This window comes from Lutra lutra, chromosome 17, assembly GCF_902655055.1.
Source record: "Lutra lutra chromosome 17, mLutLut1.2, whole genome shotgun sequence".
Taxonomy (NCBI): Eukaryota; Metazoa; Chordata; class Mammalia; order Carnivora; family Mustelidae; genus Lutra; species Lutra lutra.
Window position 1 is genome coordinate 44,348,333 of NC_062294.1, and position 14,692 is coordinate 44,363,024.

At 40.2% G+C, this 14,692-nt stretch overlaps 2 protein-coding genes across 30 annotated transcripts in view; one reads left to right on the plus strand and one right to left on the minus strand.

Moving 5' to 3' along the window:
• The window catches only part of ZNF568 (zinc finger protein 568), a 67,443-nt gene extending 54,373 nt beyond the window's left edge, over positions 1-13,070 (minus strand). For 2 of the 9 annotated variants that reach the window (XM_047709443.1, XM_047709440.1), the window contains exons 1-5: positions 11,842-12,916; positions 8,437-8,716; positions 6,673-6,731; positions 1,058-1,184; positions 693-788 (exon numbers count right to left, since the gene is read on the minus strand). In XM_047709443.1, the coding sequence (XP_047565399.1) occupies positions 693-788; positions 1,058-1,184; positions 6,673-6,731; positions 8,437-8,512 (358 nt within the window). In that variant the 5' untranslated portion in view covers positions 8,513-8,716; positions 11,842-12,916. The other 7 variants (XM_047709435.1, XM_047709434.1, XM_047709437.1 and 4 more) reach the window with 7 other exon arrangements.
• Positions 12,953-14,692, plus strand: part of ZNF829 (zinc finger protein 829) — a 28,313-nt gene continuing 26,573 nt past the window's right edge. For 9 of the 21 annotated variants that reach the window (XM_047709540.1, XM_047709554.1, XM_047709552.1 and 6 more), the window contains exons 1-2: positions 12,953-13,478; positions 14,061-14,124. In XM_047709540.1, the coding sequence (XP_047565496.1) occupies positions 14,092-14,124 (33 nt within the window). In that variant the 5' untranslated portion in view covers positions 12,953-13,478; positions 14,061-14,091. Of the gene's footprint in view, positions 13,479-13,844; positions 14,125-14,692 lie in introns of all 21 variants that reach the window. The other 12 variants (XM_047709534.1, XM_047709536.1, XM_047709537.1 and 9 more) reach the window with 6 other exon arrangements.

Consider the following 14,692-nt stretch of genomic DNA (forward strand, 5'->3'; position numbering starts at 1 on the left):
CATGATCCAGGAGTCCCGGGATCGAGTCCCATATTGGGCTCCCAGCTCCATGGGGAGTCTGCTTCTCCCTCTGACTTTCTCCCCTCTCATGCTCTCTCTCAAATAAATAAATAAAATCTTAAAAAGGGGGGGGCACCTGGGTGGCTCAGTGGGTTAAAGCCTCTGCCTTTGGCTCAGGTCATGATCCCAGGGTTCTGGGATTGAGTCCGGCATCAGGCTCTCTGCTCCTCGGGGAGCCTGCTTCCTCCTCTCTCTCTGCCTGCCTCTCTGCCTACTTGTGATCTCTGTCAAATAAATAAATAAAATATTAAAAAAAATACTGCACATCTGTGAAATACTGAATGCATAAGGAAATAAAACTAAAACTATGAGCACTAAGGAAAAAGAGAGATCATAGTAAAGGAAAATAATCTTGAAAGTAAGGTCATAAATGAGTTAGAGAAGGCTGGCATCCTGAATTCAGTTGGGACTACCAATCCTTTAAAATCTGGAAAAGGAAGAGAACTCCAGTATAGGAAGTGGAATCTGGAAATATATCTGGAAACGTCACAGGAATCCAATCCATTTATACTATTTGTCACCCTAGAACACTAGGGCCTTTAAGAAAAACTTGGAAAATGTGAAATGGTATCAACCACATGAACTACTGTCATGAGGCTTTCTCATTCAGAGCTGCCTTTTTACTTATTCACCTGGACAATGCCTTCCAAGCATTTCTTCCTCTACCACCCACGGTTCCTCTTCGTGCTCCAACTTGAAGATCACATCTGGTTTGGTGACTTGATAACCTATTACAGGAAACAGCCAAAGACTTGGATGTTAATGCTGGGGACCACCATCCATACCTTGGGCTGAGTCTTAGGGGCTTGAGGGCCTATGAAGGAGGAGGACAAAGGAATTTCAAAAGTGAGACAAAAGTAATCAAGCTTTACCCTGAAGAGGAGTACACACAATCATGTGAAGTCAAGGAAGGGTAAATTCACCTGGCAAGTTAAAAGTCTTCATACACTTCGAAAATGGAAAGGAATTCCATGAAAAATTATAAAACTACCCTTACCCACTGTGACTAGGTTGCTGTAGTTCTCTAGCATTACATCTCGATACAAGTTCCTTTGAGCAGGTTTCATTTGCTGCCATTCCTCCTGGGTGAGGTCCACAGCAACATCCTTAAATGTCACTGTTTCCTGTAAAAACCAATCCTAATTAATATGAAGTTATCAAACTTCAATGCAGTGGTGAAAGTATGTAAGAACTCATGTACATCATGAACTCAGGGATCAGAGTTCATTACAAACTATATATGAAGTCTTCATATTTACCTAATCTTATTTTACAGTGTAAGAGAAAACAAACCGTAATAGAAATATCCTGTAAGATGTTGATTTTTTGAGTTAGCAAACTTAAACATTCATCATCTATTATGCAGGAAAACTAAAGATAGTGGTTACTGATTTGTACTGGTCTGTGACAGAACTGAAAGAGTTAGACATGACTCACAGGTAACTGTCTCAGAACCTGTCCAAATGAAAATGTGACCCAGTGAGAAAGGGGACATGGAGAAAAAGGGGATGAAAGAGAAATAAGGCAGGAGGAATGAGGAGAGGTATGAAAATCTGAATATCCTGGGCGCCTTGGTGGCTCAGTTGGTTGAGCATCTGCCTTTGGCTCAGGTCATGATCCTGTCCTGGGATGGAGTCCTGCATCGGGCTCCCCGTTCCATGGGAAGCCTGCTTCTCCCTCTGCCTCTACCTCTTCTCTGTCATGAATAAAAGAAAAAAAAATCTTAAAAAAAGGAAAATCTGAATATGCAAAATTTGAAATTCCTATAGAACTTCTGGATGGAAATGTCCACTATGTAGTTAGAGGTATAAAGAAAGATGAGAATTAGCCATCAACCTAAAATTGAGAGCTGAATCCCTGGCTAAAGGATAGGAATAGTTGTAGAACATACATAGTGGGTAAAGGTCCAAGGACAGAATCAATAGTTAGGCATCAGGGAAGGGGGCTCAGGTTTTTGTTTCTTACTTGTTTTATTTACAGAGGATGAGAATTAAAACTATGACAGCAATGTAACAAAAGTCAAGAAACTAATAAATTTCTGGAAAAGAACGTTACTTGATCACATATATCCAACTCTTCCCCCCACTTAAAAACTTCAATATTGGGGCGCCTGGGTGGCTCAGTGGGTTAAGCCTCTGCCTTTGGCTCCGGTCATATCAGGATCTTGGGAACGAGCCCACATCGGGCTCTCTGCTCAGCAGGGAGCCTGCTTCCCCCCTCTCTCTCTGCCTGCCTCTCTGCCTACTTGTGATCTCTATCAAATAAATAAATAAAATCTTAAAAAAAATAAAACAACAAAACTTCAATATTCATGTTAGGAAGTAAGGAAAAATTATTTATCTGTAAAGGCTCTAAGATAAAAAAGCACCCATATATCCCACATTTGGGAGAATTTTTTTTTTAAGATTATTTATTTATTTATTTGACAGGCAGAGATCACAAGTAGGCAGAGAGGCAGGCAGAGAGAGAGGAGGAAGCAGGCTCCCCGCTGAGCAGAGAGCCAGATGCGGGGCTCGATCCCAGGACCCTGGGATCATGACCCAAGCCGAAGGCAGAGGCTTTAACCCACTGAGCCATCCAGGTGCCCCACATTTGGGAGAATTTATTCAAGAAACAGTACTGATAAGATAAACAAAATGGGAAATACAAATGAAAATCACCAAACGCTTGATTGCAATTAGTGTTTTTTTTTTTAAGGTTTTATTTATTTATTAAAGAGAGAGCGCATGTGTGCACATGAGCTGGAGGAGGGGCAGAAGGAGAAGCAGACTTCCTACTGAGCAGGGAGCCTGACATGGGGCTCCATCCCAGGGCCCTGGGATCATAACTTGAGCCAAAGTCAGACCTTAACTGACTGAGGCATGCAAGCACCCCTGTAATTTTTGTTTCTGAGGCACTGTCTCTATTATCTATGATCATTACTACCATCATCATTACCATCACTCTCATCTATTGGTAGTTATTATATAATAGGTAGTGTAATAATTTCTTTAGGTATATTAACTACTAAAATAACCTGAAAAGCTTATGCAGTGGCTACTATTATCCATTTAGAAAATGAGGAGGGGCACCTAGCTGGCTCAGTTGATAGAGCGTGTGACTCTTAACAGGACAAATCTTTTCTTTTTAGTAACATATAGTAAGAGCATAAAGGCAATTACATGTCAGTTCTGCAGTATATATATATAAGCCAACTTTTTCTAAAAAAGGATTTTTTCTTGGGGCGCCTGGGTGGCTCAGTGGGTTAAAGCCGCTGCCTTCGGCTCAGGTCATGATCCCAGGGTCCTGGGATCGAGCCCCGCATCGGGCTCTCTGCTCAGCGGGGAGCCTGCTTCCCTTCCTCTCTCTCTCTGCCTGCCTCTCTGCCTACTTGTGATCTCTGTCTGTCAAATAAATAAATAAAATCTTAAAAAAAAATTAAAAAAAAAGGATTTTTTCTTAAAGATATATAAATATTAAATATGCCTTTAAAAATTTGGAATATGACACATTTTTTTCTTGGATATTTTATATTCTTATTTTTCAAATATCAATTCTAGACTCAGCTTGGATAGACTTGCCTTACTCTAAGAAAAAGACTTAGAATCCTTTTTTAAAGATTTATTTATTTATTTGAGAGAGAGACAGAGAGAGTGTGAGTGGGAGGAGGGGCAGAGGGAAAAGGAAAGGGAGACTCTCAAGCAGACTCTCCACTTCTGAGTGAGTTGCTGGGGTTGATCTCAGGACCCTGAGATAATGACCTGAGTCAAAACTTAACCAACTGAGCCACCCAGGTGCCCCAAAATATTCAGAATCTTTATTCAGATAAGTCTGAAGATTAACTCAAAAAGAAGTTATAGGGCGCCTGGGTGGCTCAGTGGGTTAAGCCTCTGCCTTCGGCTCAGGTCATGATCTCAGGGTCCTGGGATTGAGTCCCACTTCGGGCTCTCTGTTTGGCAGGGAGCCTGCTTCCTCCTCTCTCTCTCTCTGCCTGCCTCTCTGCCTACTTGTGATCTCTCTCTGTCAAATAAATAAATAAAATCTTAAAAAAAAAAGAAGTTGTATTAGTTTAATAATGATAGATCTTATCCAAAAAGGATGTTTTAAAAATGTACGTAAATCCTCTTTCAGGCCACATCAATATTTTAGAAGTTTTTTTTCTCCCATACACATCAGATAATTTTTTTCTTTATGGTTTCGAGTCTACTCTTACCATCTTCCATTTTATTTTTCAGCTGATTGTGGTTTACATAGAGAATGCTATTGGTTTTTGTGTAAGTTAATTTTATGTAAATAAATTTTGTTTAAAAAATCCATATTGGATTCAGTCATTATTTCTCTTCAGCTATTTTATATTTATATTCAGCTACATTTATAACTATATTATCTAGCTATCATAATTTTGCATGCACCTTCCCAATTTTTATCTCCCATTATTCTCTCTTTGTTGTATGCCTAGGCACACAGAATTAGAGTAAATAAATATGGTAGTATTGACAATCTGGTTGTGTTGGTGGGAATGCATCTCATTTTCCCTAGTAAACATGGTGTTGGCTCTTAGCTTATTATGTGTGGAAAAATTAACAATATCGTATTAAAGTGTCCTTTTACTCCTATTAAAGAGATTCTTTTAAAATCTGAAGTTCTGATTTTTAAAAAAATTAGCAGCTCTATGAAGCTGATTATCTTTTTTCTTTAATATGATGAATTATATTAATAGATTCCCTTAACTTGAAACATCAAGAAAAAAATTTCACTCAATTCTTCTCTAATTAGTCTATAAATTCTTTGCAATGCCAGTTAAAATGTGAACAGAAATTTTTATTCCTTTAGAACCAGATAAATTGATTCTAAAATTCAAATAGAAATTTAGGGGGTCCCAAGGTAGCTAAGAAATTTCTGAAAGACTAGGAACTAGTTGTGTGTGGCAGAAGTGGGGAAATCCTTGCCTAAGCAACAGTGTTATTTTAAAGGTACAGTAATTAAAACATTGTAAACACACACACACATACACACACAGAGTACAGTACTGGTATAGATATAGACAAATAGACTAAAGGAACAGAATAAAGAACCTAGAAACAATTAAGCATGCACATGATAAATGTGGCATCACAAAAGAAATACCTATTTAACAATAGGGTTGGAACAACTGGTATTCTACATGTACAAATAATTCTAGTGATAGAATCATCAGTAAATTCCTACCTGAAATCTATTACAACATTAAATTCCAATTGGACTAAAGACGAAATATGAAAAAGTTTTGAAAATAGACTATTTCTATAACCTAACATGACAGATGTCTTAGAGGGACGCCTGGGTGGCTCAGTTGGTTAAGCAGCTGCCTTCGGCTCAGGTCATGATTCCAGCGTCCTGGGATCGAGTCCCGCATCGGGCTCCTTGCTCAGCAGGAGACTGCTTCTCCCTCTGCCTCTGCCTGCCATTCTGTCTGCCTGTGCTTGCTCTCTCTCCCTCTCTCTCTGACAAATAAATAAAATCTTTAAAAAAAAATTAAAAAAAAAAAAAAAAGAAAGATGTCTTAGAAAAGATTACCATTGGCAACTTATGAAAAGGACGATTAAATATTGATGCTGTATGTTAATGTTGACTAAATTCTTATTGTATGCATATATGAATAAGCTAAATGTAACTATCCAAATTTAAAGTGTCTATACAACAAAAGATACATATCAACATAAAAGTGGCATCTATATAAATCCTAATGTTAAAGAAGGTATCTATATAAATATCTATATAAATCCTAATGCTAAAGAAGGCATTCTTTTTTTTTTTTTTTTAAGATTTTATTTATTTACTTGACAGAGAGAAACAGAGAGAGAGAGGGAACATAAGCAGGGGGAGTGGAAGAGGGAAAGCAGGCTTCCCACCGAGCAGGGAGCCCAATGTTGGGCTCAATCCCAGGACTCTGGGATCATGACATGAGCCGAAGGCAGACGCTCAATGACTGAGCCACCCAGGTGTCCTAAAGAAGGCATTTTTAAAATTCCCTAATTTCAAGTAGAAAAAGGACTAAAATCTCAACTGAAGAAAATATATATGCAGGCTCATTTGAAAGACATGTTCCATTTACTCTTCCAGATAATTTTAGTTTTTAATCTTTGGCCAGGACAGACTTTTTTAAAAAACTGAGCTTAAAATTATAAGAATTATGGAATTATTTCAGCATTTCTTTTTGACCTAGGGGCCAATGAGAAGCCTTCTCTTTCCAGGGGCACCTGGCTGGCTCAGTCGGTACAGCATGCAATTCTTGACCTTGGGATTGTTAAGTTTGAGCCCCATGTTCGGTATAATGATTATTTTTTAAAAAAATCTTTGAGAAGTTTTCTCTTTCCTTAATTATTAGTTTTCCCCTCATAAACAGTATAAATTATGGAATAAACTTTGTGTTCCAGTTTGCTTTGACATTCAAATTGAAATCAACGTAAGAACTTTGTATGGACCTGTTCCTGCATAGCCACATCCCAAATTTCACCTGGTTCTGCTACTCTATTTTTCCTCACCTTAATTTTCATCAATTTAGTTTTTCCAATTTACTGGTAGGTTAAGGTAACCCACTGCAACTGCATTGCAAAATAATGCAGGAAACAAATAAATATGCTTAAAACGTACAAGAGACCTGGTCATATTCTCTTCTTCCTCCAAAAGGGCAGAGTCCTGAGGATGCCAAGCTGAGGGAAGAGAAATAAAGCAGATTTATTTCAGAGCTCCAGACAAAGGCATATAGAAATCTTCAGTACCAGGTGGCTATAATATTATCTACATTGATCCTTAGAGCACTGAGAAATGCTAACCACCATCAGGCAATGGAGATGCTGAAATGTACATGAAAGACTAATGTTACCATACAGGATTGGATGGGAATTTCTGGAGGACTAAGTATAGGGTGCCCAATGAATCTACTGACAATATAAGCTTTCCCTAGGATCCTGGTATTTTATTCTTAATAGAAAGTTTATCTCAAGTACATAATAAATACCACAAAGATTAAGAATAATACAGTTTATAAAGCACTGTAAAAATATGGAAAAAACTTTAATCAATACAGGTTTAGGCACTGTAAACCACTTATATGATGGAATAAAATGCAGTCATGATTCTAATGACATTTTCTTTTTTCTTTTTTTTTTTTTAATTTTTTTTTTATTTATTTGACAGAGAGAGATCACAAGCAGACAGAGAGGCAGGCAGAGAGAGAGAGGGAAGCAGGCTCCCTGCCGAGCAGAGAGCCCGATGTGGGACTCGATCCCAGGACCCTGAGATCATGACCTGAGCCGAAGGCAGCGGCTTAACCCACTGAGCCACCCAGGCGCCCCTCTAATGACATTTTCAAGCAACTATTTTTTGATCTAAAAAATTCAGGGCCTTCAGGTAAAAAATGTAAGAATGAATATTTACATTTACTTCTCTCTCCCAAACCCAACCAAAAGGAAAGGAACAAAGGAAGCTGAGTCTCATAGAGAATATAGAAGACTTCAGCAGATAAGAGATGTCAACAAAATTTTGGAAGCTAGAGATTAGACAGATGGCTGTTATCTAATTTAACTAGAGAAACCTGAAGCTTAAGTGAGGGTGGGGGAAAGGGGGGGAAAACATGGCAGAACCCTTGAAAGGCTTAGGAATGGAGGCTCTAAATACTTCTGCAGGCAGGAGTGTGGGATAGGAACTGAATGTAAGGGGTTGGAACAATGTAGAGAAAATAAGGGAATTAAGTGAAAGTTGTAATACTGAAAGATGAGGTATGTCCCCCCAAGTCCCCTACTTCCTACTGTGTTTGCCTTCCAAAAGCAGTTCTGGCTTATACTTTCAAGTAAAATCTAGGATTTCTTGCTGGGGAAACTGACTAGTGCCACCCTCTCCCCCCAAACAGATACAGATCCTGACATTTAGTTAACTTTCAACCTCTAATAAAACACCATATTAGAAAGAAGGGCAAGAAGGTGGGTTGGGGAAGGGTGGGGTGAGGGAGACAAGAAAGAGATTAGGTAGAAAACAGAGATAAATCCTTATCTCCATTGTCAAAAATGTCAGCAGGAAAAATCAAGCATGAATGAGCAATATGAGGATATTCAGGGAAGTGGAGCTGAATACCAAAATGTTCAAAATGGTTGCCTCTGGGGAGTTGGATCAGGGGATGAGGAAGGATAGAGTAGGAGATTTTGTTTATGGTTATATACTTAATAGCCCTTAAAAAAAATCTAAATGTAAGAAAAACAGAAATTTCAAACAATAGTCAAGTGAATAAATAAAAAACAAATGTCTACCCTGCAGTCAGTAACACCCATGTGAACTTTCTTGGTAGGGGTACTGAATTTCCTAACCCCTAAATGTACAGCTTCTCTCTCCTAAACTTTCCCCATCTCTGAGCCACCTTACCTCTCCTTTCCATCATCTGGGTTAAACGCTCCATTGTCACACAGCTTTTGCTGATCTCTGAAGGCTGAGATGTCATTCAGGCCTTGCCCACTAAGGGCAGAAAGGTTAAGGTAAGCTGTAGATCCAGCAATTCCAGGGTCTGCTCTATCTCAGGCTTCTCCAGCCTCCAGGAGAGTTCTCAGGTCAGAAGGTCTCCTTCCATGATGGACACCTGCTCTCCAGGCTTCCTTTTAGTCACACCACAGATCTTTCTTATCTCCGTGAAAGCAGGACCTGTAGGCTTATGATATAAATTCAATTGACTTGATGTTTCCTCACTAGATCTCTAAGGTAACCAGCCTCCAAGATGGCTTCCAATGATCACTGCCTTATGGTATTCATGGTTTTTTTATACACCCCTCCCACACTAAATAGAGTTGTCCTATTTAACCAATAGGATACTGCAAAAAATGACAGTGTGTGACTTCCAAAGTTAGGTCATGAAAGACAAGGTGGTTACTGTATTGCGTATTTTTGAATCATGAACATTGAAGGAAGTCGGCCACCATACGATGAAGACATTCAACCAGGCCTGGGGAGAGGCTCCTGCCGGCAGCCAACACTAACTTGCCAGCCATCTAGGAGGCAAATCCTCCAGCCATCTAGCCTTCCAATGACGGTAGCTTTGTTAACATCTTGACTGCAACTTCACGAAATATATGAGCCAGAGTATCCAGCTAAGTTGTTCCCCAACCCCCACAGAGTGCGAGATAATAAATGTTTATTGTTGTTTAAACTACTGAATTTTGAGGTAATTTGTTACACAATAGTAGATAATTAATACAGTCCCAATTAGCTTCCTTGCTTATAATTCACATTCCCTGGAGTCACTGCCCAGAGATGCTGGATACAAAGACAGCAAGAATTTAGAGGAAAACTCAAAGACTCAGCACCTTAGGTTGAACCATGCATTCAAGAAAACACCAAGACTCTAGAAACAAGGTAAACACAATAGTGATGTTCACATAATATCTGCTCTTCAAATATCTTCTGTGAGCATAAAGATGTAGACCCAGTGCAGTCACAGATACAAAGTTGGGTCAAAAAAGATTTATATGGGGGTGCCTGGGTGGCTCAGTGGGTTAAAGCCTCTGCCTTCAGCTCGGGTCATGATCCCAGAGACCTGGGATCAAGCCCCGAGTTGGGTTCTCTGTGTGGCAGGGAGCCTGCTTCTCTTCCTCTCTCTGTGCCTGCCTCTCTGCCTCCTTGTGATCTCTGTCAAATAAATAAATAAAATCTTAAAAAAAAAAAGATTCATATTTACAACATCCCTAGGTTTGGAGTAAAAGAGAGTTGCAGCTATTCTGTTTCCTATTTATCTTGGCAATTGAGGTAAAAGACATGTGCAACTTAGAATTCCCATACTCTTCATCTGAAATGAGAATTATACTCACATCACAATGATACTGGATGAATAAAATGGTTAAGTTAGGAAATATTAATTTTTCATCTGCTTTGAGTCTTTACTAGGTAAAAAAATAATTATACAAGAGAGTAGACTAATTCTTGCACTGTATGATAGAACAGAATAAGACAGAAACATTCAATTGTAACAAATTTTGAGATATTCCTAATATCCTTCATACAAGTTCCATTTTTTTCCTCTGTGGAAATTATCACAAATTATATAATTTATTTACCATTCATATTGTCTGTGTAACCCCTCATATAAACTCCATGAAAACAGGGATTTCTTAAATCTCTCTTAGTCATTAATGGTAGGTGCTCAAAAAAATATGTTGATTTAAATGGTGTAGCCACTATGGAAAACAGTATGGCAGTCAAAAGATGAAAAACAGAATTACCATATGATCCAAAAATTCCAGAATTACCATATGATCCCAAAAGAACTGAAAGCAGGGACTTGAACAAATTTGTACACCCATGCTCATAGCAGCATTATCTGCAATAGTCAAAAGGCAGAAGCAACCCAAGTATGCACTGACAGATGAACAGATAAACAAAATGAGGTGTGTATATATAATGGAGTATTATTTAGCCTAAAAAAAGAAGGAAATTCTGACATGTGCTTTAACATGGATGAACCTTGAAGACCTTATGCGAAGTTAAAGAAATCAATCACAAAAAAACCAATACTGCATGATTCAACTCATATGAAGTTTGTAGTCAAATTCATATAGAAAGAAAAATAGAATGGAAGTTGCTGGGACTAGGAGATCCAAGGAATGGGGAATTATTGTTTAATGGGTACAAAGTTTCTGTTTTGCAAGATGAAAAGAGTTCTATGGACAGATGGTAGTGACAGTGGTACGGCAATATGAATGTAATGCCATTGAACTCTTCGCTTAAAAATAATTAAAATGTTAAATGTTTTTAGCTTTATCAATATATAATTAAGGTAAAAAAAAATCACACACATTTAATATATACTTCCTGATGAGTTTGGACATATGTATATATTCATGATACCAGTTCCATAACCAAGGTATTAAACATATCCATCACCTCCAAAAATTTCCTTGTGTTCTTTTGTGTTTTGTTTCTATGGTAAGAACAATTAACACAATATATATACTCTTAGTAAAGTGCATAATACTGTATTATTAATACAGGTTCTGTGTTGTACAGATCTCTAGAACTTATTCATCATGCATAGTGTAAACTTTGTACCATGGAAAAATAATTCCCCATTTCCCTCTACTCCTAGGCTCTGGCAACCATTATTGTATTCTCATGCTTCTTGAATTTATTTTAGATATATCATACAAATTGAATCATGTAGTATTTGGTCTGTGACTAGCTTATTTCACATAGCATAATGTTCTTCAGGTTCACCATGCTGTCACAAATGGCAGGCATTCCTTCTTTGACTAATATTCCATTGTATGTATATACCACTTTCTCTTTATCCATTCATCTATTGATGAATGTTTCCCTATTTTGACTATTATAAATAGTCAATGAAAATGGGGGTGCAGATATTAAGATGGTAAATTTTATCTTCTGTGTTATGTAATCTCTATTTGATCACAATTAAAAAATACATATACATATATACACATCGGTATAAAAAGACATATATACATATTTATGTACAAAAGATGCATATATACATACCTAAACAAATGAATTCTACTAATTTGGGGAATTTAAAAGCAGAGGAAAATAATATATTAGACAAGAATACCACAGAAATAGGTGGGTAGTTTGGAGTTCAAGTGTTCCAGAGTCTTAAGGTGGGGTTTTGTTAAGTATGCATGTTAAAAATTCAAGGAATACAACAGAAACCAAAGCAGTGGAGAAAGAAAGGGGAATAAGCTAAATCTACACAATAAAAAAGCCACAAGTAAATAGAAAACAAATTTGTATCAGCAATCCCAATAAATGTAAATGAATTAAACTCACCTATTAAAATAACATTCAAGCAGGATAAAGGGGTAAAAAGCCCAGCAATATACTCTTTACCAGAGACCTGAAGTATAAAATCATAAAAAGAAGGGGTTGGAAAATGAAATTCCTGGATAATACAATAACAAGACCCAAAAAGGAATATTATCGGACAAGAGAACTATCAGTATACTGAGGAACAGAGGTTTTTAAGACTGTTTGTACAGTCTGTCTTGTGCTCTGTTGATCCATGTTGAGAATAGGTCCTGGCACTGTCCTCTTAGTGTGAGCAGCAGAAAGAACACATGTGGAGGAGCAGATCTAAAACCACCCTGCAGTCTAGCTACTCAGTCAGCCCCAGCCTAAACAGGCTGAACAGAGAACCTGGAAACAGGTGAACATGAGAATAAATGCTTGCTGTTATATGCCGCTGATTTAGGGGTGGTTTGTTAGGCAGCATTACTATTCGGGCAATAGCTAGGTAATACATATGATAAAAGATGCTGGTCATATGATGTTGAGATGCCGACTCTGGAAAAGATCAACAGGAAAACTGGAAAACAACAGAAGAGAACCAAGAACTTCCAGGGGTAAAAAAAGGAAGCAAAGGAGACTAAGGGGTGGCCAAAGGGTAGGGAGGACGACTTAAAACCAAACACAAAATTTTACACAGATCTTTTTCCATGCAGTTATCAAGTATGACAAACACTATACAGAAGTCAACTCAAGACAAGAACCGCTACACATACTACAAACACCTACCCACAGACCTTTCACGACAACCAAACACTATACAACCAAACGCAACCAAAAATCACCACAACACAACACACCGCAATCACACATCCCATCACAATTAGTCTGTCACACTCACACGCAATTACACACATCACTGCAGTCACACACACACACTGACTCCCACCACAGTTTCTCGGTCCAACAATTCCAACCACTCTCCAGGAGCGTATTCCCACCCTGGGCACTTTGCAAGGCGGCCACTCCAGACTCTTTGGGCCTCCTCAGAGGCTCCGCCCCGTCAGCCGCGCCGCGGTGCAGCCCACACAACTCAAGCCCCTCCCCCATGCCCCGCTGCTGGGACGCGGTAGCGTCACCTGCCGGAAACGCCCGAATGCGCATTCAGCGCGCGGTTTCTGGGAGGACGGGTGAAGGCGACCCACAGAAAGACCCAAGCCAGGGGCCGGTAACGCCGAACCATCCCTTCGTGCCCGCCTCCCAACCGACGTTCCTGAGGACAGCAACACCTCCCAGAAGGCTTCGCGGCCCGATTCAACTTCCGGCCAGAAAGCTGTTTGCGTTTCCTGTGTGAGGAGGAGGCGTCGTAAGTCCTGCGCCGAAGGCCGGGCTGGAAGGTGCAAACCTACGGTGCCTCGCAACCCTGAGACCTGGCTAGACGCTGAGAATTGCAGTTACAGTCGTTGAGGGAGGGTCCAGGCAGGGCGCTGAGAGGAATTGGCCGCGGGTGCGTCTCTGGACCACATTTCCCAGAGGGCCCGGTGGGCCGGTCGCTCTTCTCGCAAGAACGCGAACGTTTCGTCACGCCTGGCGGGACCGTTAGATCAGTGAGGTGAGAGTCGGTGGGTCGCGGGGGACTCGAAAGGCGTAGTAAATTGAGGAGCCCGGAGATAGGTACCGAGGTGGGTCATCCGGCCTGTATCGTGCGGGTGGAGCGGCCTGTAAAGGGGATTGTGTGTGTGAGAGATTGAGACCTGTGTGCGGTTATCGGTTGCCTATCATTGTGGGGTTGTGATTGCATGTGTCCCGATGGCGGTTGTGACCCCGAGACACTGTTGGGGGGGTACCTAAGGCTGTAGGAGAGTAACAGTGTTCGGTGGCGGGTATGTGATTGTAACCGTGTTACCATGGGTAGCTCTGTGTGCGCGCGTGTGGAGGGCTTGTCGCATTGGTTTCAGTATGTCCGTGCTCAGGTTATGGGGCACTATGTGTTAGGGTATGGGGTTCCTGTCATATGTAAGATTGTAACTCCAGAACTTTGTCCCCAGGGAACTTCTGTGAAGTTTGGTCAGGTTATAGCCCTTCGGCAGCGATGGCCTCAGCTTTTTCCTGACACACGGATTAGGCAGAATGCTCCATTCTCTGATCTCCATTCCCTGCGTGTGGTGGAGGCTGGGGCTGGGACTGGAGGTGACTTCTGACCAGACCAGTTTGGGGAAAAAAGGAAAACATGGTGTTTTGCAATTACTTTTTCCTCTCCCCAGTTCCACCCTTCTCCAGGTGCAGAAGAGAAGAATGCACAATGAACTTCTACAAGCAATGTCCAAGGTGTGTTGGGGTTTTCTCTTTGCTTGCTTTCTTCTGAAAGTTAAATGCTTCATAAAGATATGTCATCTAATTGTAGGTCCTTATAATTTCCCTTTTAAAGGGAAGGATGGTCCAGCCTGGTTTTAAAGCCCAACAGCACACCTATACGTATTGTTCACTTATTTGGAAAATGGCTCTACTTCTGTTTGTTTTCTTCTTTTTAAATGCAATATTATGATTTAAATGCAATTGTTGTGATATTAATGTAAAAACATGGGGCGCCTGGGTGGCTCAGTTGGTTAAGGGACTGACTCTTGATCTGGGCTCAGGTCTTGATCTCCGGGTCCTAAGTTCAAGCCCCACACTGGGCTCTGTGCTGGGCATGGAGCCTACTAAAATAAAATAAAGTAAAATAGGGGCACCTGGGTGGCTCAGTGGGTTAAGCCTCTGCCTTCAGCTCAGGTCATTATCTCAGGGTCCTGGGATCGAGCCCCACATCGGGCTCTCTGCTCAGCAGGGAGCCTGCTTCCCCCTCTCTCTCTGCCTGCTTCTCTGACTACTTGTGATCTCTGTCTCTGTCAAATAAATA